The sequence below is a fragment of the Mustela lutreola genome, chromosome 5, assembly GCF_030435805.1.
Source record: "Mustela lutreola isolate mMusLut2 chromosome 5, mMusLut2.pri, whole genome shotgun sequence".
Taxonomy (NCBI): domain Eukaryota; kingdom Metazoa; phylum Chordata; class Mammalia; order Carnivora; family Mustelidae; genus Mustela; species Mustela lutreola.
In genome coordinates this window covers 133855189-133876367 of record NC_081294.1, presented here as the reverse complement: position 1 = coordinate 133876367, position 21179 = coordinate 133855189, and the positions used below count along the sequence as shown (strand labels likewise).

At 37.1% G+C, this 21179-nt stretch overlaps 2 protein-coding genes across 9 annotated transcripts in view; one reads left to right on the top strand and one right to left on the bottom strand.

Annotated features, from left to right (window-relative positions):
• The window catches only part of SLC25A46 (solute carrier family 25 member 46), a 180902-nt gene that overhangs the window by 13101 nt on the left and 146622 nt on the right, over window positions 1-21179 (bottom strand). The window contains exons 1-5 of one of the 3 annotated variants that reach the window (XM_059175639.1): window positions 10779-10876; window positions 7142-7184; window positions 5241-5298; window positions 2826-2903; window positions 2271-2371 (exon numbers count right to left, since the gene is read on the bottom strand). In XM_059175639.1, the coding sequence (XP_059031622.1) occupies window positions 2271-2371; window positions 2826-2903; window positions 5241-5298; window positions 7142-7184; window positions 10779-10797 (299 nt within the window). In that variant the 5' untranslated portion in view covers window positions 10798-10876. Of the gene's footprint in view, window positions 1-2270; window positions 2372-2825; window positions 2904-5240; window positions 5299-7141; window positions 7186-9605; window positions 10034-10778; window positions 10877-21179 lie in introns of those variants that run through there. The other 2 variants (XM_059175638.1, XM_059175640.1) reach the window with 2 other exon arrangements.
• TMEM232 (transmembrane protein 232) overlaps window positions 10862-21179 on the top strand; it is a 302946-nt gene continuing 292628 nt past the window's right edge. For 3 of the 6 annotated variants that reach the window (XM_059175637.1, XM_059175635.1, XM_059175631.1), the window contains exons 1-2: window positions 18387-18579; window positions 19768-19881. The gene's annotated coding sequence lies outside the window, so the exon portion shown is untranslated. Of the gene's footprint in view, window positions 10983-12876; window positions 13020-18386; window positions 18580-18606; window positions 18805-19767; window positions 19882-21179 lie in introns of those variants that run through there. The other 3 variants (XM_059175633.1, XM_059175632.1, XM_059175634.1) reach the window with 3 other exon arrangements.

Below are 21179 nucleotides of genomic sequence, written 5' to 3'. Positions count from 1 at the left end.
CAACATGTCTATAAGGTCTATAGAGTAAGAAAGTTAGATAACAAAGTTTAATGAAATTCTGCACCATCCTATTCCCATTCCTCTTTTTCCTTCCCTTAAACCCTAAGTTAAAGTGACTATTTCATCTCTGTGTTAAAGAAATAGCATTACCTGTCTGAAGTCCCAGAAGTCAGAAGTGGTATAGCCAGGACCAATAGTATTCTGACTACAAATATACAGAATTCTTTACACTTCAATATATAGAAATTCCTGAATTTTATTAGATCTTTATAAAATTTTGTGAGAGAATTTTAAGAACACTTGTTGACACTTAACCCACTGAGCCACCCAGGCGCCCCTGAATAAAGTTACTTAAGAACAGAAATTCAGATTTCTTAAGTATGAGAGGGGAAACTTTTAGTAGGCCAAATGTTTTGTTTTTGATTTTAACATTTCTTAAGTCTGTGTTAAAGAACTCTATGAAGTCCTCTGAAAGCAATTACGTTGGCAAAAAGCCCGATTTCAGTCTTTCCTGCCTTCATTTCATTCCTTGCAAATTCTGTATCCGAAGATTGAGACACTAGTGGCTGTACCTTCGACTACCTCACTTCCTAGTCAATCCAAAAAATTCACTCTGCCAGGGACTAACTCTGGATTAACAAACCATTCAAAGTTTTTGATGCTATCTCTGGCATACAGCACTATACACAAAGTTAGAGTCCTGCCAAATAGTACCTAAACAAATTTATGATTTCCACTATCACCTACTAATGTTCCTTTCATATATACTCCTTGTAAGGTTTCCTTCCTGTTATGCATTTACTGTCTCAAATGTGTATCTTTCTTCTCATGCTTTTCTGCTCTGACCCCAATATTCTACTTCAGAGAGTAAACAGACCCAGAAGCAAGTTTTCCTAATTTCTCTTCCCTCTCCTTCCAAATGTATCTACAATTCTACATTCTAATTCTCTCCTCTCGGCTTCTAAGACACTATTATCCTAGGTTACTACTATGTTCAATGGTTTTTGTGAGTATCTCTTAAAACTGCCTTTAATTACCTCTCCTACCACACACACCTTCACATACACACATGACATACACATATGCCTTCACACATCACCAAGGATACTGTCCTTGGTCCACTTTCTGTCATTCAGCGTACACGTGTCCTCAGGGTAATTCACCAGTCCTAATGCTTCAACTGCTACTTTTATTCCAGAACATCCAAAGTTATGCCTCCAGCTTCAAATTTTTTCTAAGACCCCAATCCATGGTGCCAACCACATATCAGAAATGTCCTCCTAGCTGCCCTGCAGGAATCTCAAACTTCATCTATTGAAAGATAAATTCCTCATCTTCTTTCCCACTCCAACTTATTCTTCTTTTTGTATTCTCCAGTCTAGAAGTCTATCACTGATGGAGATTTTCTCCCATCCCCTGATTCCCAATCTATCACCAATTATCTATTAGACTTCAGAAATGTCTATCCCTTTCTGTTCCACACTTCAGATACCTCTCAGTCTGGCCTAGATTACTATAACAGTTCTCCACAAGTCACTGGCTACACCAGTGTACTTTTTAATTTTATACTGCCACTTGAGTAAATCCTTGATCAAAGAACCCATATATTGAAACAAACACCTTAGATTCCCAATTACATAGAGAATGAAGTCAAAGTCCCTTACAAAGGCATGGCCATGCTTCCAACTAGCATCTCAGCCGCTTTTCCTATTATTCCATTCCATAAATGTCCAGTATTCCAAGCACAAGACTTTTATTATGCAGACCTTCCAATTTCCATAAAATTGGGCATACTCTCCTTTTCTGCCAAGTCAAATTCCTACTCATAATTGAAGATATAGCTCATATTTCAGTTTTTTCTTCAAACCTTTGCCAATAACTTCATGTGAAGTATCCCTGGGCACTGAATGGGGTTTGTTTAATTATAGCACTAATCTTGATGTACTACTTTAATTTGCTTACGTGTGTCTCCTTCACCTAAGTGGCTACTTAAACAGTAAGAACTGCTCACATACTCATGTTTGTTCCTTACTAGACAGTTGTTGAAACATAGTCGTCAGTAGGACCTGAGAGACCTATCTCAATAAATAGTAGACCAGGAAGCATTTTCTTTACCACATACTAATTCAGTAAGATATATCTAACTTTGGTCTCTATTTCATCTCTTAGCAACTTCAGGTAAGTTTTCAAATTCAATGTATTTTTAGAAACTATCATTTAAAAAAAAAATTTAATACGGAGCTAATATTGAAAAGATGCCAAAAAGGTACCTTGGTAAAGGTGTAAATTCACTTATTATTCCCTCTGCTCCAAGTGTGACTCCCTGGACAATAAACGTACTTCCCATTCCTTTCCAAAGGGCCCTCGGTCCCTAAAATGAACAAAATTTATTGTTATTTCTATTAATGCCTAAATAAGAAACACAAAAAAGGTCTTAATAAAACTTGATATTAAATGTTTACTAATATTTTCCAATAAGGCATTATTTTAAGACATTTTAGTAGATAACTACAACTACATTAATTCCTATCACTTTATTATTTGTTGAGTGGCCAACTTTAGGCGATGTGAATATTCCAATTAACTACATCTCTAATACTAATTAAACATACTAATATTTAATTAATTTCAGAAATGATGTGAATATATTAATTATTCAGTGACACCAAAAGACATCATTACCAGATTACATTAGTTTTAAAGCAAGCATTAAAATATTTTTGTTAACTAAATTAAAAGGAATTACTCTTGGTTTAATTACCACTAAGACCATGTGGTACTTATATTATAAATAATCTTAATAGAACCTATAGACTAATTCTCACCTGAGTTTTGTTGAAGCTGTACATGATATTGATGACTGTAAAGGGAGTGAGATGGTAATGCCGAGCATGATAATTAACCTATGAAAGATTATGTTGTAAATTATTTTTGTTATTGTTTTGTCAAGAAATAACAATGTCATCAAAGATATACAAAGGAGTCAAAGCATAAACAAAAGTCCAATTCTAAAGTCATCAGAAGTTACCCTAAACAAAATTACTACTATTAAAAGTACATTTAAATAACTTATTAAAAGTACAGTATGTATGGCTATATATATATATATATATATATGTATATATATATATATAAAATGCACAATATACACAGTAATGTAGAATATATAATAAAGAAGGACAAGCTGTTTGACATTTATATTTCCATAAACACTAGAATTACATTTGGTGTAGCCAAACATTCATGCCATTGAACACACAGGAGCCACTGAAGAACTCAGAGAACGGGAGATTCATGTCTCCCAATACCAAGCACTTTTTACACTGTAAACTATGAACAATTGGTAAATTATGAAATCTGTAAAGGGGGGTGATATTTTGTAAAATAACAAAAAAGAAAGTATCAGAATTCATCACACATTCTCATGCCATTATTTCATAAAACATTTAAGTTACTTGTATAGATGTATACACTGAATCACAATGTGAAACTGTTGCTTTGTAAAATACATGTCTGAAATCCACTGTTCTAGGCTATCTGCACTGTTCATGCTTTTAATGACTATTTTTTGGGGTGCTGAAGCAAGAGCAGCTTAATTTGTAATTATTTATATATTTTCTAATTCAATTTTCAAAGAAGATTAAGTTAGATTATGGAAGCTTTTACCACAGTGTTGTCCACTTAATCCATGGGGCCATTCGGGGGATCTACAGGTTTAAAATTATCTTCTTAATGATACTAAGGCATCACTTGTCTTTTTTATTGTGTTGACATTTTCAAAAATAACGCAAAACAATGGTGGCTAAAACTGCTTACTCCTTAGCATGACTCAAGACAGCTGGTAGCAAACTGTATTTTTGTACATATTATATTCCTTATCCCATTCACTTGGAAGGAGGAAAAAGCCACTTTCACTTAAGAATGTCCTTGGTGAAACAGTAAAATGCATTAATTTTATAAAATGTTGATTCTTAAGTATACATCTTTGTAATTACTATTCTGTGTGTTACATAATGAAGTAAGACTTCTGTTGTGAGGAAAAACATTTGTCTGATGAAGCTGCAAGCTGAACTAGCTACTTTTTTCATGGAACACCATTTCTTCTGCAAAAACTGACTACCAGACTACAGTTATTAACATGTGAGAAAAACATGCAGGGGCAGCTGGGTGGCTCAGTTGACAAAATGTATGACTCTAGGTTTTGGCTCAGGTCATCTCATGGGTCATGGGATGAGTCCCACACTGGACTCTAAACTCACCCAGGAGTCTGCTTGAGAGTCTCTTTCCTGCCCTCCCCACCCATCTCCTCATTCTCTCTAAAACAAACAACTAAATCTTAAAATAAAAATAAAAATAAAAATGAACAAAGTGAGCCTATTGATTAAAGGAAAAAAAACTGGCATTATGGGATGCTAATGATAAATCTGACTTTACAAGCAAAATTTAGAATTCTGAAAAAACTGCATCTACCATGAAGAACTTACCAATACTGAAACACTTTTCTGGTGGGATCGGTAGTGATTTAATGACAATTTTTTAAAGTACTATAAAATCAAATGTCTTAACATTAGAAGATCTACAGAACTCAGTAAATCAGTATTTTTCTTTTTTTTTTTTTAAGATTTTATTTATTTATTTGTGTAAGAGAGAGAGCACACAAGCGTGCATGAGCACAAGCAGAGGGAGCAGCAGGCAGAGGGAGAAGCAGGCTCCCTGCTGAGAAAGAAGCCGGTTGTGGCACTTGATCCCAGGAACCAGCATGACCTGAGCCTAAGTCAGACACTTAACCGAATGAGCTACCTAGGCGTCCCAGTATTTTGCAAAAAATCAACACATGATGTTATAGAATCATACATAGATCAATAGATTTTAATGTAAGAGAGTACAAAAAGTTAACTCACATGGTTTGAAATTTCTCACTGCAAATAACCTTTAATATATTACTATTTATTAAGTTTTGGTGTAGTAAAAAAGAAGAAAATCTGCTAATTATCTGAAAAAGATATAAAATATTCCATTTTCAATACATACGCGTATAAGGTTAGACCTTCTTCTTTCAAAACCAAAATTTTTTATGATGTAAGAATTTTCAAGACCAAAAAGTTTGAGACTGATCTGATCTGATTCTGGTACATTTCACATGGAGTAATAGTTATACAGTTTCAGCCATTGATCTGAGTTCTGTATTTTAAATCAGAGTAAGGATTATTGTTTAGACGGTAACAGAAAAGTTCATTTACCTGACATTGGCGACGTAGAACAATGCAAGGATGAGCCAGTACATTTTCTGTAAAGAGGCTATAAAAGAATAATTTATATATATATATATATTATATAATTAATATATATATATTTTGTGTACACACACACAAGCACACACACACACACACACACACACACACATATAATAGCCAAAACTTAAATTACAACAAATATGTATCTGAAATTATTCTTGCTTGAAGAACCATGCATTATTTTGTTTCCCATTCTAACAGTTAAAAAAAAATTGTCTGGATATATTGGCAAATCATTCTAAGAACAACAAAATTCAATATGAAAAGAATTAAAGCCAGATCTGTAAACTGGTAAGCAAGGGCAGTAACAGAAAATAGTAATACATGTCCTCTAAAGATGAAACTACAGCTCCGTGCATGAAATGGGAAACTCCTTTCTTAGACAACTTAAATGCTCCTTTCCATTTCTTTCAGAAGATATCCTATGAACAAAGTTCCTATCAGAAGAGTCATCTGTTCTTCATGAACCGCCTTCTATAAATTTTAGTTCTGATGTACATTGCATTTAAGTTATTAGGGATTAAGTTATAAGGATTTTAATAACTATTAATTGACTACTATTTTGGATATAATATATTTCTTCTGAGAGCATTCCCTACAAAATAATTACAATTGCAGGCTTACATAATAACAGTGACAGCTGCACAAGCATGAGAGCACATGCAGGGCATATACATATACGCATATAAATAATGTAATCAGGGGCGCCTGGGTGGCTCAGTGGGTTAGAGCCTCTGCCTTTGGTTCAGGTCATGATCCCAGGGTCCTGGGATCAAGCCCCGAGCCCCACATCCGACTCTCTGCTCGGCAGGGAGCCTGCTTCCCTTCCTCTCTCTCTCCCTGCCTCTCTGCCTACTTGAGATCTCTTGTCAAATTAAAAAAAGAAACAAAAAAACCCCCCTTAAAATAAATAAATGAATAAATAGATAAATAATGTATCAAATGAACAACAGCTTTTAACAGTGAGGCTAAAGAAAAATTAATTCTAGTAAAAGGAAAATTTTAATTCACAATTATGCTCCTATTTAAAGTAATACTCTCAGTTTTAATTATGCAAATAAGATAATTTTTTTCTTGATTAAAATTTTAAAACAATGAGTTGTCCTGGCATGCAACATAACCCTTTGTGGAATTCTGATGTATTTTGAAATAATATTCATTAGAGATCACATAATGAAAACTGGAGGGTTTCTTCCCCACGAAATGATCATTAAAAATAAAAAAAATAATGGTGGTCGTTAAATGCTGATTGTAAGCAAAACCCAGACTCCATGTTGTTAAATATCATATTACAATTAGAATGTTTGGGGGAGGGTTCAATGCAAATAACTTTCTCTTAGAGGGAGGATTAGATCAGATTTTTTGGACACTGACACATGAAAGTTATTAAAATATAACTTTCAAAATTATTTTGTGGTTATAAATTGAATGATTATTCTCTATCCTTACTAAAAAAAATCAAATTATAGATTTTAAATAACTTTTTCTTTTCTTTTAAAGATTTTATTTATTTATTTGACAGAGAGAGATCACGAGTAGGCAGAGAGGCAGGCAGAGAGAGAGAGAGGAGGAAGCAGGCTCCTGCTGAGCAGAGAGCCCGATGTGGGACTTGATGCCAGGACCCTGAGATCATGACCTGAGCCGAAGGCAGCAGCTTAACCCACTGAGCCACCCAGGCGCCCTTAAATAACTTTTTCTGAAAAATATTATTCAACATTTAATTTATTGCTCCGAAGAATCAATCTAAAGGAAGCAATACTAATCATTTAATATCCTATATTAAAACACTCTGAATAAAACACTTTAAATAAAAACTTCAATTAAAAATCATTAGAAAAAAACATTACCTTGCAAGGCCAATACCAAATCCAGCAAATCTATTCAACTGCTCTAAAATAGGAAGAAATAAGATTACTCATAACCAATATTTAGGATTATTATAAAATTTTTTTTCTTTTATTAACATGATATTCATTTAAATTCTAGGTCCTAGAGTCAAATTCTGATATGGGCCAGGGAAGCTGTGGGAAGCTGCAAGACAGACCTGCTCTTCAGCTCCAATTCACTGTTGACATGTGGGACTGTGGGCCCAGTGTTTCTAAACTGTTATTTTTCTGAAGAGATATTGTCATTTTTACATAATATCTTCCAATTTCAAAATACCAGCAACTATTTTAAAAAGCATTACAACACTGTGGGCCAAATCAAACATGTCTGCAGGCAGAAATTAAGGATTACCACTTTTCAACTTCTAACTACAATTTAAATTTTTTTAACCAGCAACTTCACCTCCTATCTTGTAAAATTAGTCATTTGCTGTTATTGATGGAAAACATCTATGTTAAATGAACAGTTGCAAGTAAGACACCTCAAAATTATTAAATCAAAAGCGTACTTAGGGTAATCAAAATGGTTAAATGAGGCTCTCTTCTCAACAAGTTTTAAATATTTTGAGAGTAACTGCTTAGTTAGATCTCTGTGAGAAGCTACTGGGTACATACGCGCTACTCCTGATGTCATTTCTATTGTCTTATTAGAAAAGTTTACAGCTGGAAACACTCCTATGCATACGTCAAAACAAATAAAAGAATTTCTCCTTGGCTAAAAATCTCAAAATCATGATGGTGAAATACCACAACCTCAGGGGGCCAGACATTACATTTCTACTATAATACAATATTCACAAGGGATAATTTTTTTCTCTCCTCCTCTTTTCTCTCTCTCAGCTCTTTCACATGCTGTCACTATTTCCTTACAGTCAGAATAAGGCCATGTAAACATGTCCCTGGGGAAACTATTTTGTTAACCCTTGCCTTAGAAAATGTACAAGCCAGATAGAAGGTTCTTTTGCCAATGAAGATATTTTCCTCCTTTCAGCTTTTCCCTTTTTGCATGTATATTAACAGAAAATGCCACGGATATTTTCTGCAAAGTGCTAGAAAGGTTTATTAACTGTGTAAGCTAACTAGGTCTCTCAGTCTTCAATTCTCCTTGCAAAATTACCACCGCCAACCTCTTAACTGCTGCAAACACTCCCTGGTTTTAAGAGTTCCTCCTCACTGTAACCACTAAAGCACAAATTATAAAAAGATAAAAATATCAGCTTTACTGCCTAAGAAGTTAACTGTGTAGCAATCATATATGCCTTTTGAATTACTTATAGCTTTCCACAGAAAAAAAACTAGAGGGGACCACAGAAAGAAAACTAGAAAGGGTGAAAAAACAAACTGTATAACACTGTGTAAGATCCTCCTCCTCATCCTCACTTGCTCTTAAGTGATATTTAAAATCTATTCCTCCAAGGTAACTCAAATCAAATAAAAATTATTGTACTTCCAAGTACACACAAATAAATGCAAATGAACACATCCAGAATATACTTAATATTTAATGGTCTAGTCTATTATTCTAATGATTCCAAAATGGGAGGAGGCAGTGACTATTTCCATTTTGTGAATAAACAAAAAGTTGAGAATATTTAGATCACAGTGTTATAATTAAAACACAGGTCTTCCGACATTCTACAGTGAATAATTATGTCTTGATTCCAACGTCTTGACATTGTCTCAGTGTTTTTTACTTCTTAGTGGAGTTTTTAGGTGAGAAATAGGCGATGGGAAAATGTAGGAGTACAGTTTGAGAGTCTAGAAAACAGACAAAACTCCTATGATTAAAAGAGAAAAGGAAGGAAACGAATTTTTTTTTTTTTTTTAGCTTACTATGTGCTCCATACTATACGAGGCATTACTTATACTTCATTTTATTTAACCTTAAAAAAACTCTATGAATTATTCTTCTAGCACCTGAAAGGTGAAAAGACGCAAGGCTCTCAGAGGTTAACAAAATGTCTTAGCTTTTGAGTGTGGTAGAGTCAGGTTTGAATCGAAGGCTGCCAATGCTGAAAAACTTTACAGAACCCAAAGCTACCACTATTAATTCAAGGCAATAATGGTGTCAGTGAACTAGGTATTGTTCACATAATTCCCAATAAACAATAAACAATCCAATTTCCTTCCTTCTTGATTTAGGCCATGGGATGTCACACACCAAAACCCTTCGAAGCTCCCACCACGCAGCCCAGAGCTAAGGCAGGTGTCTGTTCCCGAGGTGATCCGGGAGGAAAGGTTTGTGCAAGGAAGAGGGAGCAGGCCCGCTGCAAGAGCAGAGGACGAAAGGAGGGCAGAGGGTGTGGCGCGCGATACGTCCAGCGACACCGGAGGCGGGACCCTCGGCGCGGCTTCCGCGGTCTGCAGGCCGCGGGCCGCGGCCCCGCCACTCCACCCACCCCTGCCTCGCTCCCAAGTCCCTCACCGGTGCTCTGGCCCGGCACGCCGCCGCCGCCGCCGCCGCTGCTGCCGCCGGGAAACGGTTCCTCCGCGGGGCCCTCGAGCGGGGTGGAGGGGCCGGGCACGCCGTAGGGCGGGCTCTTCTCGCCCCAGTGCAGGTTGCGGCTACCGGGGATGTTTGGGGGAGTGGTCACCCAGTGGCTCAGGTCCGACGCGGAGCTGAAGGACCTGGCAGGGAAAGCGCCGCCAAAACCCTGCTCATCCCGAGCACCGCCCCGATAGCCCAAGCCATCGAATCCGTCCGGGCGCCGCGGATGCATCGCAGACGGCGCAGGATGACGCGAGCCCACCCGGAGCCCACGACCACTGGGGCCACCGCGACCTCCGGCCACTCGGCTTCTTCCCGGCCCCCCGCCGCGTCTGGAGCGATCTGACAACCGGAAGTCACGTTGCAAACCCGGAAGTTCGGCGAGCACGTGATCATAACCTTTTCCGGCGGTCTGGTGAGAGAGAGCGTTGCTACGGAGACGCGGCGGTCACCTAGGGCCAATCCTTAAAGAAAATCGCTGTCTGGAGGAGGTGGAAAAATGACTGTGGGGTTAATGGAACATTGTACCAAAGAGATGCCACGGGAACTGGGGTGGGAAGGACAGCCTGGATAAGCGGAGGTCGAATAAAGACGTTTTATCGAGGGACGTGACGCGTCGGTGGAGCTGACTCACTGAGATCTCAGCCAGCAATGTCCTGCTGCACTCAAAAGGCCTCAGATCTAGGTCTTCTCTTTTCCTCCCTGGTCTAGTGCCTCGCCCGCCGCAAGGCAGCGATTAGACTTTAGAGTTGCGGGGTGTTGGTGACGTCTCTGTAGCTTTGCCTCCCGCACTTAGAGTTTTAGCTAGGCACTATTGAGAGCTGGTTCTGCCCAGTGAACTAAAAGGTAGTATGGACAGCTAGAGCAAGCATTACGAACGACCGTCGGTGGAGAAAACCTCCTTGCCCCCTCCGCTCCCCCACGAATGTAAACTGCTCGGGATTTAGGAATTAAGCATTTTGCTTTTCCGAGGCTACAAAACAGTTGTAATTGTTTTTTTCCCCCGGGTGCATCTAAGTCACTTAGAGTCTTTAAAGTCTAGTGATACCATTCAAGATTGAGACCCTAGTTGAACAACTAAGAGGACTTCTGAACAGAGTCTTCTACTACCTGTTTTCACAGGCTCCATGGGCTCTTTGGGCAAAGTCCTTCTCCCTAAACTTGATCGAGGCTTCCATGGATTCTTCCTGTGTCCCTACTTCCCCACGGAACGTCCAGGATTCTGAGGGCTTTCAGAAGAGAATCTTGACACACGATTCTTAATCATCCAGACGCGACCCTTTCTTTGAAGTGATAACTTCATTCATTGGGTTGGTATGTGGCTTAGGCAACTGAGTATTGAGTATCTGCTATTACTATATAATATTAAATATATATATATGTATATATATACACATATATATATAATATTGAGTATCCAGTATTAAGTACTAATACCAAATTAATTACTGAGCATGGCAATACAAAATATTTCTCTGTTCCTTAGAAATGATTGAATTAAAGCTGCATTTGGCTCAGGTCCTAAACTTGCTTCTTAAAAGGAGAAGGAGAGAAAGGCCTGTGTTTATGCGTATGTGTGCACTTTTAATATAAAAACCATAGCATCTCACAATTTCTCATCCATATCAATGAAGAAAAGATGAATTAGTAAAAGAAGGACAGCAGGGTAGCCAGTTGAGGGGAGGAAACAATAACAGCCCCTCCTCATAGCTCACCCTCACATAAATTCCAGCTGCAATAAAATTGTATTTTTTTCTTTACTTTTAAAAAGATTGAATATTGGGAGAAAATAACAAGGGGTTATTTTTCAAATAGTCAGTTGGAAAACTTTCGAAAAGTGACAGAAATGTCAAAAACCATGTACGGAAAGACTAATCAATTTGGTCATATAAAATTTAAATTTCTGTATGCAAATGAATAAGGGAAAACAGTAATCAAAATTGAAAGAAAAATCACAAACTAGGAAAAACTACGTTTTAACATGATAAAGACAATGAGTCACTTTATTGTAAAAAAGCTCTTAGCAATAAGTAAGGGTGTATCAGTAGAAATAGAAGCAAATAACATGAAGAGGTAAGTCTTAAAAAAAAAAAATGCCCGCCATTTTGAAATAAAATAAATGCCTCAGCATTTTATGTGAAATAAAATTTAAAAAATTAAAAAAGAAATAAAATTTAAGAAATGCTTCTGCCATTTTATGTGAAAAAAATGTCTGCCAGTAATCAAAGAAAGGAAAACTTAATAGCTATATTTCCCCTACTTAAAAGACAATGTTTAAAAGGGAAAATGTACATTGTCATGCAAAGTGGCTGTCATTCATTTCTAGTGTGGCATAAAATATAACAACTTTTTCTTGGAGGGCTATTTGACAAAATGTCTAAAAAACCATAAAAATGATAATCTTTTGACTCCTAAATCTTAGGAAACAAATATAAGGTATATGTATTTACTTATGCACATGTCCATGACATAATTGCTCATAACAGGAAAAATTGTCAGGATACCAAATATCAAGTGATTATCCATTAATTATTAATTAAAATGATTAATCTATGTGGTCCTTTAAGCAAAGTATATTTATTGAGCACCTATCCTCCGTACAGTTAATGTTCTAAGCAATGAAGTTAGAATGATAAGCCAAAGTCCTTGCATTGTTAGAACTCATGTTCTAGGCAGGAGATGACTAATAGATAAATAAATCATGTCAAATAATGAAACAAACATAATGCAGTGTCGAATAATGACACATGGTATATTTAATAAAATCAAGTCAGTGGTAGAGGCAGTGTTTTTTAGATTGGTTGGTCAAGGATGTCCTCTGTGAGGAAGAGATCTTTAAACAAACTTAAATGAAGTGAAGGAATGAGCCCTGTGTGAATATCTGGAAGAAACATTTTCAAGGCAGAAGTTAAGTGTAAAGTCCTGATGACAAGCTAGGTAGTTAGTGAGCAAGGGCTCACTGAGAGCAGAAAGAGAATACGGGACAGATTTAGCGGGGCCTTTGCTGAGATGAGGAATGAGATGACCCTAATGATGTTTTTGAAGGACCAATGTGACTTCTGTATGGGGCAAAGGTGGAAGCCTCTATTGAGTAGGCACTGTAAGTGGCTCAGGTAGGAGACAGTAGAGAAGTGCCTCCTAATCTATGGTTTCCCTTTCCCAGGTTTTCAGTTGCCTTTGCTTTTTTGTTTCCCACCGTATACTGCAGGCCAGGAACAGATGATCCTCCTTCTGAAGTATAGTCAGAAGACCAATAGTAGCCTAATGCTTCATCACGATGCCTATGGCATTTATCTCACTTTATCTCATCATGCAGGCCTTTTATCACCTCACATCCTCACAAGAAGAAGGGTGAGTACTGGACAGGAAGGTATTTTGAGAGAGAGACCACATTCACAAAACTCTTATTACAGTGTAATTGTTCTATTTTATTATTAACTACAGTTGTTAATTTCTTGTTGTGCTTAATTTATAAATTAAATTTTATCATGAGAATGTATGTATAGGAAGAAAAAAAGTATATATGGGATTTGGTACTACCACAGTTTCAGGCATGCACGGGGTGGGGGGGGGGGTCTGTGTCTGTCATGACATTGCTGTCAAGACTTCAATTTGAGGTGCAGTTATTTTAGACTTAACTGAGTTTGACTGGGACTGGAGAAGTCACTTCCAAGATAACTCACTCAGGTAATTGTGGAAACAATGCCTCCTTTTCTTGCTGATTTGCTGTCAGGAGGTTTTAATTCCTTGCTACATAGAGCTCTCCATAGAACTTTTTTTTTTTTTTTTTTTTAGAAAAAGAGAGAGCGCCTGAGCATGTGAGCGGGAGAGAGGGTAAGGGAAGAGGAGAACAGAGGGAGGGGGAGAGAGTGAATCTTAAGCAGGCTCCACACCCAGCACAGAGCCTGACTCGGGGTTCACTCTCACAATCCTGAGATCATGACCTGAGCCGAAATCAAGGGTCAGATGCTTAACTGACCTAAGCCACCCAGGACCGCCTCTCCATAGAACTCTGGAGTGTCCTTCTAAAGTGATAGGTGACTTTTTCCCTGAACAAATGATTCCAGAGAAAGCAAAGAGTATCCTACAGTGTCTTTATGACATAAGTCTACCTCATCACCTCTGTCACGTTCTAATCTCTAGAAGTGAGTCACTAAATCCAAGCCAATACTATGTAGAAAGAATTTGGCTCCAATTCTAAAGGGAGGTTATCTCAATTTGTGTTCATATTTTTAAACAAGCACAATTAAACTATTACATAACAATGAGTGGATGGAGGATACTGAAGGCATCAAATATAAACAATTAGGAAAAATTTCACAAAATTGTATTATTAATAGAAAGATATGGATTGATTTGTTTTTGCCTTCTCCCTTAGTAAATAAATTTGAAGGATTAGTTTGCTTTGGAAAGACTCATATGATAGAAATAGTTATAGTTCTGAAATAGCTTAGTATGTATTTTTAAAAGTCCAGTTATTGTGGGGCGCCTGGGTGGCTCAGTGGGTTAAAGCCTCTGCCTTCGGCTCGGGTCATGATCCCAGGGTCCTGAGATCAAGCCCCGCATCGGGCTCTCTGCTTAGAGGGGATCCTGCTTCCTCCTCTCTCTCTCTCTCTGCCTTCTTCTCTGCCTACTTGTGATCTCTGTCTGTCAAGTAGATAAATAAGATCTTTAAAAAAAAAAGTCCAGTCATTATTCAGTCAGACTTAAGCTGAAATACAAGTGAAGAATATAGATTATTTTGACAATCTTCAAGAATTGGCAAAAAATGATATGACCTTCTAACATACAAAATAAGCAGGTCATTCATTTATACTAATATTTTACTCAGAAATTCATAAACTGAACTTAGCTCACCAGATAAAATCATCTACATTTTTATGCAGGAATTCACCCAGCAATATTTATTAAGCACTACTATGGCAAGTCACCCTGTTAGCTACCATGATGCAGCTATATATTTTCTCAAGGATGGAATTTGAAGATATTGAAATTCTTTATTTCAAATGTATATATGGACCAAGAAAAAATTTTCACAATAAGTTTTAATATGTATTAAGCCGCACCCTCATATCCTTTCTTCTTTTTTGTAATTTTCTTGGCTAATCTGCCCATTATTCTTCCAAATGAACTTAAAAAAATATTTCATTCTTCACTCTCATTCTTCTAAAACATACACATGCATGCACGCGCGCGCGCATACACACACATGCTCACTCTGTGGGATTTGAGATGTACTCACATATAATTTATATGGTAACTTTAAGAGGTTAGATTTTTTTTATAATCTATGAAATATTTCCTTCAGTGATTCATGGTTTCTACTTGCCAAGGTCTATATTTATGTCACTAAGTATTTGCTTACAAAAACATGTTATATATTTCTATTTTTTGAGATCCATCATTTAGTGTACAGTATGAATTTTGGATCTAACTGAATTCCTCTACGTAACAATAGTGTAACATCTTTATTTTGCCCGTCCTTATGAAAATTGAAGACTGCCCCTTTCCCTTTCTCACACTTCTTTACTTGAACCTGGATTACAGAAGCTAAAAACATGTGTCTTTCAAAAAAATTTTTTGTCTTTTTCATTTTGTGGCCAGGGGGAAATTAATCGTTTAGGTATATCTGGTTTCAGAGCTTAACATCAGATGTTTCCAGTCATAACTTGTGCATTTTCGAGTTCGTAACTTTGATTAATGTCTAAGTGGTGTGCTCTTTGTGTGGTTTGAATAGTTTCATCTTAAAGTATAGAGGAGTAGTAGAAGAATTTGTGAATTCTCCCTTATATAAACATGCCCTTAGCTGTCTTCGACATAGAATTCATGACGAGCTGCTTTTTTAAGGAATGCTCTACAGAATCAGCTGATTTTTAAATGTGAAGAGTTTTTAATCCAACATTTTTTTCTTGTTGTGAGTAATCTGTTTAACACTTTGTATTTTTAATGCTTCTAGTGTTTTTTCTAGATCTCAGGAAATTAAAAAAATTAGTTATGTTTATGTGCTGCAGTCTTTCCATACTCATTTTATTTAGAGTATGGTAAGCACTCCTTTTTTCCCCCCCCTTATTTCAACCCATTGCTCCCATCCACCTCCCCTCTGGTAACCATCAATTTATTCTGTATATTTAAGAGTCTTTTTTTGTTTGTTTGTCTTTTTTCTACTTTTTTCATTTGTTTTGTTTCTTAAATTCCACATATGAGTGAAATCACATGTTTTTTGTCTTTCTCTGATTGGTTTATTTCACTTAGCATTATACCTTCTAGATCCATCTATATTGTTGCAAGGGTAAGATCTCATTCATTTTATGGCTCAATAGCATTCCATTATATGCAAATAATGTGATATATACATCACCCTTCTTTATCCACTCATTTATTGATGGACACTTGGTCTGCTTCCATACTCTGGCTATTATAAATAACACTACAATGAACATAGGGGTGCAGATATCTTTTCAAACTGGTGTTTTCATATTATTTGGGTAAATACCCAGTAATGGAATTACTGGATCATAGGGTAGTATTATATTTAATTTTTTGAGGAGCATCCAACTTATTTTCCACAATGGCCGCACCAGTTTGTACTCCCACTGACAGTGCACAAGGTTCCCTTTTCTCCCCATCCTTGCCAATACTGCTTGTTTCTTGTGTTCTTGAGCTTAGCCATTCTGACAGGTGTGAGGTGATATCTCATTGTGGTTTTGATTTGCATTGCCTTGATAATAAGTGATGTTCAGCATCTTTGGCCATATGGTTATATTCTTTGGAAACATGTCTGTACATAGCTTTTGCTTATTTCTAATTGGATTTTTTGTTTTTGGATGTTATTTACATTCTTTTTATATTTTTGGATACTAACCCTTTATCAGATGTGTCATTTACATTTATCTTCTCCTACTTATAGATTATCTTTTTGGTTGTTGTTGATTGTTTCCCGTGCTGTGCAGAAGGTTTTTATTTTGATGAAGTCCCAATAGTTAATTTTTGCTTTTGTTTCCTTATCTCATATCTAGAAAAATGTTGCTATGGCTGGAATATGGTGAGCACTCTTGATTGCTGTCTCAATTTTTTTTTTTAAGATTTTATTTATTTATTTGACAGACAGAGATCACAAGTAGGCAGAGAGTCAGGCAGAGAGAGGAAGGGAAGCAGGCTCCCTGCTGAGCAGAGAGCCAGATGCTGGGCTCAATCCCAGGACCCTGAGATCATGACCTGAGCTGAAGGCAGTGGCTTAACCCACTGAGCCACCCAGGCGCCCTCAAAAAACTTTTTTTTTTGATCAAAGAGGTTTTCCCCCTGCTGTTCTTTATTATTATTTATGTCTTTCTTTTCCCTTTTTAGAACACATTCTGTGAGATTGGCACTCTAAGATTTGCTTTCTGAGATACATCTTTTATAGTGTTTCTCAATTTCACTTTTGTTCTTACTGATCTACTAGGAGGAACGTGTTTCAGAAAAGCCTGTGACCTGATATTGTAATTTCTGTTTTTTTAAAATTTATCATTTTTTAGAATTAAATGACTGTTTACAAAAAAGTATTATTCTTAGAGTTCATAGCAAAATTAACAGGAAGGTACAGAGATCCTCCAGGTATTCCCTAACCCCACACATACGTAGCTCCTGATTATCAACATCCTCCATCAGGGTAGTCATTTGTTACAGTTGATAGACTTCCACTAACACATTATAATCACCCAAAGTCTGCAGTTTATATTAAAGTTAATTTTTGGTGTTGTACATTTTGTGGGTTTGGGCCAATTATTTCTGTTTTAAATATCAAATATACTAAAAAAAATCAAAAGACTTATTTGGTGCTTATTATAAACAGAAATAATTCAGGATTGATGTATTTCAAGTTTGAATCAGTTAAATTCTCTTTTGAAGTAATTAATTTTTTTAAAGCAGTTATTTCACCAGGGCAATACCTGCATATTAGCTTTGAATTTGATCAGAATTGCTCTTCCATATTGTTTCCACTGTTCCATATGCTTCCATTGAAACATTTGTGAACATTTGTAGAATATTTGACATTCATCACCCATTGATAGGTAGGAATTTTATAGGGATTTAAATTAATTTTATTGGATCCTATCTTTAAAAATTAGGCATTCTTGGGGCATCTGGGTGACTCAGTCAGTTAGGCATCTACCTTAAGCTCTGGTCATGGTCCTGGGATTGAGTCCCACATGGAGTCCCACATGGAGTCCCACATCAGGCTCCCTGCTCAGTGGGGAGCCTGCCTCTCCCTTTCCCTCTGCCTGCTGCCACTCCCCCTGCCTGTGCTCCCTTTCTCTCTGTGTGTCAAGTGAATAAAATCTTTTTAAGAAATTAGGCATTCTTTTGTGTTTAAATTCTCCCTCTTGTACTTAGTACGTGCAAAACACTGTGGATGCTTTGATTACTCACTATCCTAACTGCAGAGAACATTGGCAGGTTTAGATATTCTATGCAAAAGGAGCTTAGAAACAGCAATTGGATTAGAAGGCACAGCTACCTTTATATAGCAATCACCTTGTTTTTATTTTTTAAATTTAGATTTGGGGGCAGGCAAAGTTTTTGGAGGACGCATTTAGACTCCTCAACAGGAGCCACTAAAGCACTCCCAATCCCTTTCTCCCCGGAGCTACCGGCTGCGTAGCCAACGTACGTACAGAATTTAAAACGAATCGTTACTCTGTGCTTTATGATTGTATTTTTAAAGCTAATGATGTCTTTCACACATCATTGCATCTATTCGTTGGAAACTGAACACACACGTAGTGGAGGAGCGGAAGGGAATGTGGAATTGCATTTACACGTTCTGATTGGCTAAGCCCAGCCGCTGAAAGAGCAACCGTCAGACTCTTAAAGTGACTCCTTCAGCGTCCTTAGCAACCAGCCTCATTCCCCAGCGACCTCGAGAACCTTGGTGAGTCCCACTCCGGAGGATTTGAGGGGCTCAGGCGGTCACATCCACCATGGGGGCGGCCGGGAGCCCCACAAAGACCCACAAATGAGTGTGCTGAGCCTTGTTCCAGGATTCTATAGCTCTGGCTGTTGGAAGGAGCTTCTATTACTTGTGCCCCTCGCCGGGACCCACCACTCCCGCCCCTCGGAAGAAATCTCCGCAATCCAGTGGGAAACTCCCGCGAGGGTAGGGAGGGAGAAGGTGGGGGAATCAGCCTCCAGTAATTTCATAAGGAAATGGCTTTTTTTCCCTGGGGATACTAAAGGAGGTGGGGTAACTTTCTTAATATCATTGGGGAAACTCATTTTTTCTGGACTGGATTTGCTTGTTCTCCTGGCAACCTTTACTTCGGAACCCTCCTTGCCTTGCTGAACAGCCTTCAAGTCTTTATATAGTTGGTGAATTCTCCCGCCCCACGCCTTTTTTTTATACGCAGACTCTTTTGATCTTAAAAAGAGAAAGTTCAGAAGTTTGGGGAAGTGTGTGGCGCTGTGTGTATGTGTGTGTGTGTGTGTGTGTGTGTGTGTGTTGGGGGGGGTATCTTGAGGATGTGAAATAAGAGTTTTAAAAGACAATCTTGAGAAAAAGGTATGAGCTGTTGATTAGGAAAAATCTTTGTGTATATGTGGAGTTAGGTGATACTAGGATCACCTTATTTACTTTATTTTAACAATGTGTCTGAATGGATTCTATCTTTTTGGTGGTCTTTGACCAGATTATTATTTTTTAAAAAAGATTTCTTTATTTATGTGTGAGAGAGTGTGCATATGTGAGTGGGGAGAGGGGCAAAGGAAGAGAATCTCCAAGACTACCTGCCAAGGGTAGAGGCCAAGGCCCCCGCCCATCTCACCACTGTAAGATACAGGACCACCTGAAACCAAGAGCAGGTCAACCCACTGAGCCACCCAGATGCCCCTAATCAAATTATCATTTGATCTTTAAGGTTACAGTCTAAGTCTTGTATTCTTTTATCATGCTACCTACCCAAAGGCTCGATAAAATTTTAATATTGTCTAGTTCTCTAAAATTGTCTTTTAAAGTGTACTTTTCCAACATTGTTTTAATCAGCTTAAAAAATACAGTAGGGCTTAATGTTAAAAACTCTCTCTCTCTCTTTCTCTTTTTTTAAAAATTTTGGGTCTACTCCAGGTTGCGGATGAACTGCCAAGCACTTGGACAGCTTGCTGGAGCTGTTTGAAACATATTTCTGCAATTTGTAAACATTTTTTGTTTTGCTGGTCCGCATAAATCTTTAGATTCAAGGTGAGTACCAGATTTTTATTTCAGTAAGAACTATTTTGTATGAGTCCTTATCTTGATGACTAATGCTCTTATCTTATTGACCATCTGATTCATTATCAGAAACATTCTTTAGGATGATTCATTTGGTAAGTGTTCCTTTCTTGAAGTTAATTGTCCATCCAGAACTTGTAGTAAGGGGTATGGTCACAAGTGCTAAAAATAGTTTAGTGATATCAGTTAGAATTTCCCCAAATATTTCATGCTTGTGACTCTAGGAGATACTGTTCTAAAGGTTTCTCCTGGTCAAGTGTAGGAAAAATTATATATTGTACTGCTACTTAGGGAGATTTGCAGTGCACAGGTGGATATTAACTACTCCTAGAGATCTTAGGGTATGCAAACCTATTTAATTTTGTTTAGTGCAGTATTTCCCAAACTTATTTAACAACAAAACCTTTTAGGAGGTAATTATATCCCAAGAGTCTGTATTCCACAAAACATATATGGGAATTATTATTCAAAACTAAAAACTGTACTCTTTATTTTTGCTTGTATTTCCATAAAAACAATTAGATTTGTCTTTTTTAATGTAAAACAATCTCTATTTGTAGATGTCATGATGCTATATATAGAAAATGCTGAAGAATTAACTAACAGACTATTAGGTCTAATAAAGAAGCTCAGCCTAGTTGCAGTATACAAGATCAATATACAAAAATCACATGCAAGAGAATGAAGGTGGAACCCTATCTCACACTATCTACAGAAATTAACTCAGATAGATCAAAGAGCTAAATGTAAGAGTTAAAATTATAAAAATCCTTAAAAGAAAACATAGACCTAAATCTTTGTGACTCCGAGGAAATGGTCTCTAGGACATGACAACAAAAGCACGTGCAAAGAAATAACAGACCCAATGTGTCATCATTGTTACAAACTTTAGTGCTTCAAAGGATACCGATCAAAAAAGTGAAAGGATAATCCATGGAATGGGAGAAAATGTCAGGGAATCACACATTTGATAAAGGATTCATATCTGGAAGATATAAAAAATAATTATAACTCACTAATAAAAGACAACCCAATTAAAAATGGGCAAAGGATCTGAACAGACATTTCTTCAAAGGAAATATACAAATGACTACTAAGCACATGAAAAAATTCTCAATATCATTAGCCATCAGGAAAATTCAAATAAAACCTTTTCATACCCATTTGGATATTTGTAGTTAAAAAGACAAGTTTTGATGTGCTTGGCTGGCTCAGTCAGAGAAGCACACAACTCTTAATCTTGGGGTTGGGAGTTTGGTCTCCACATT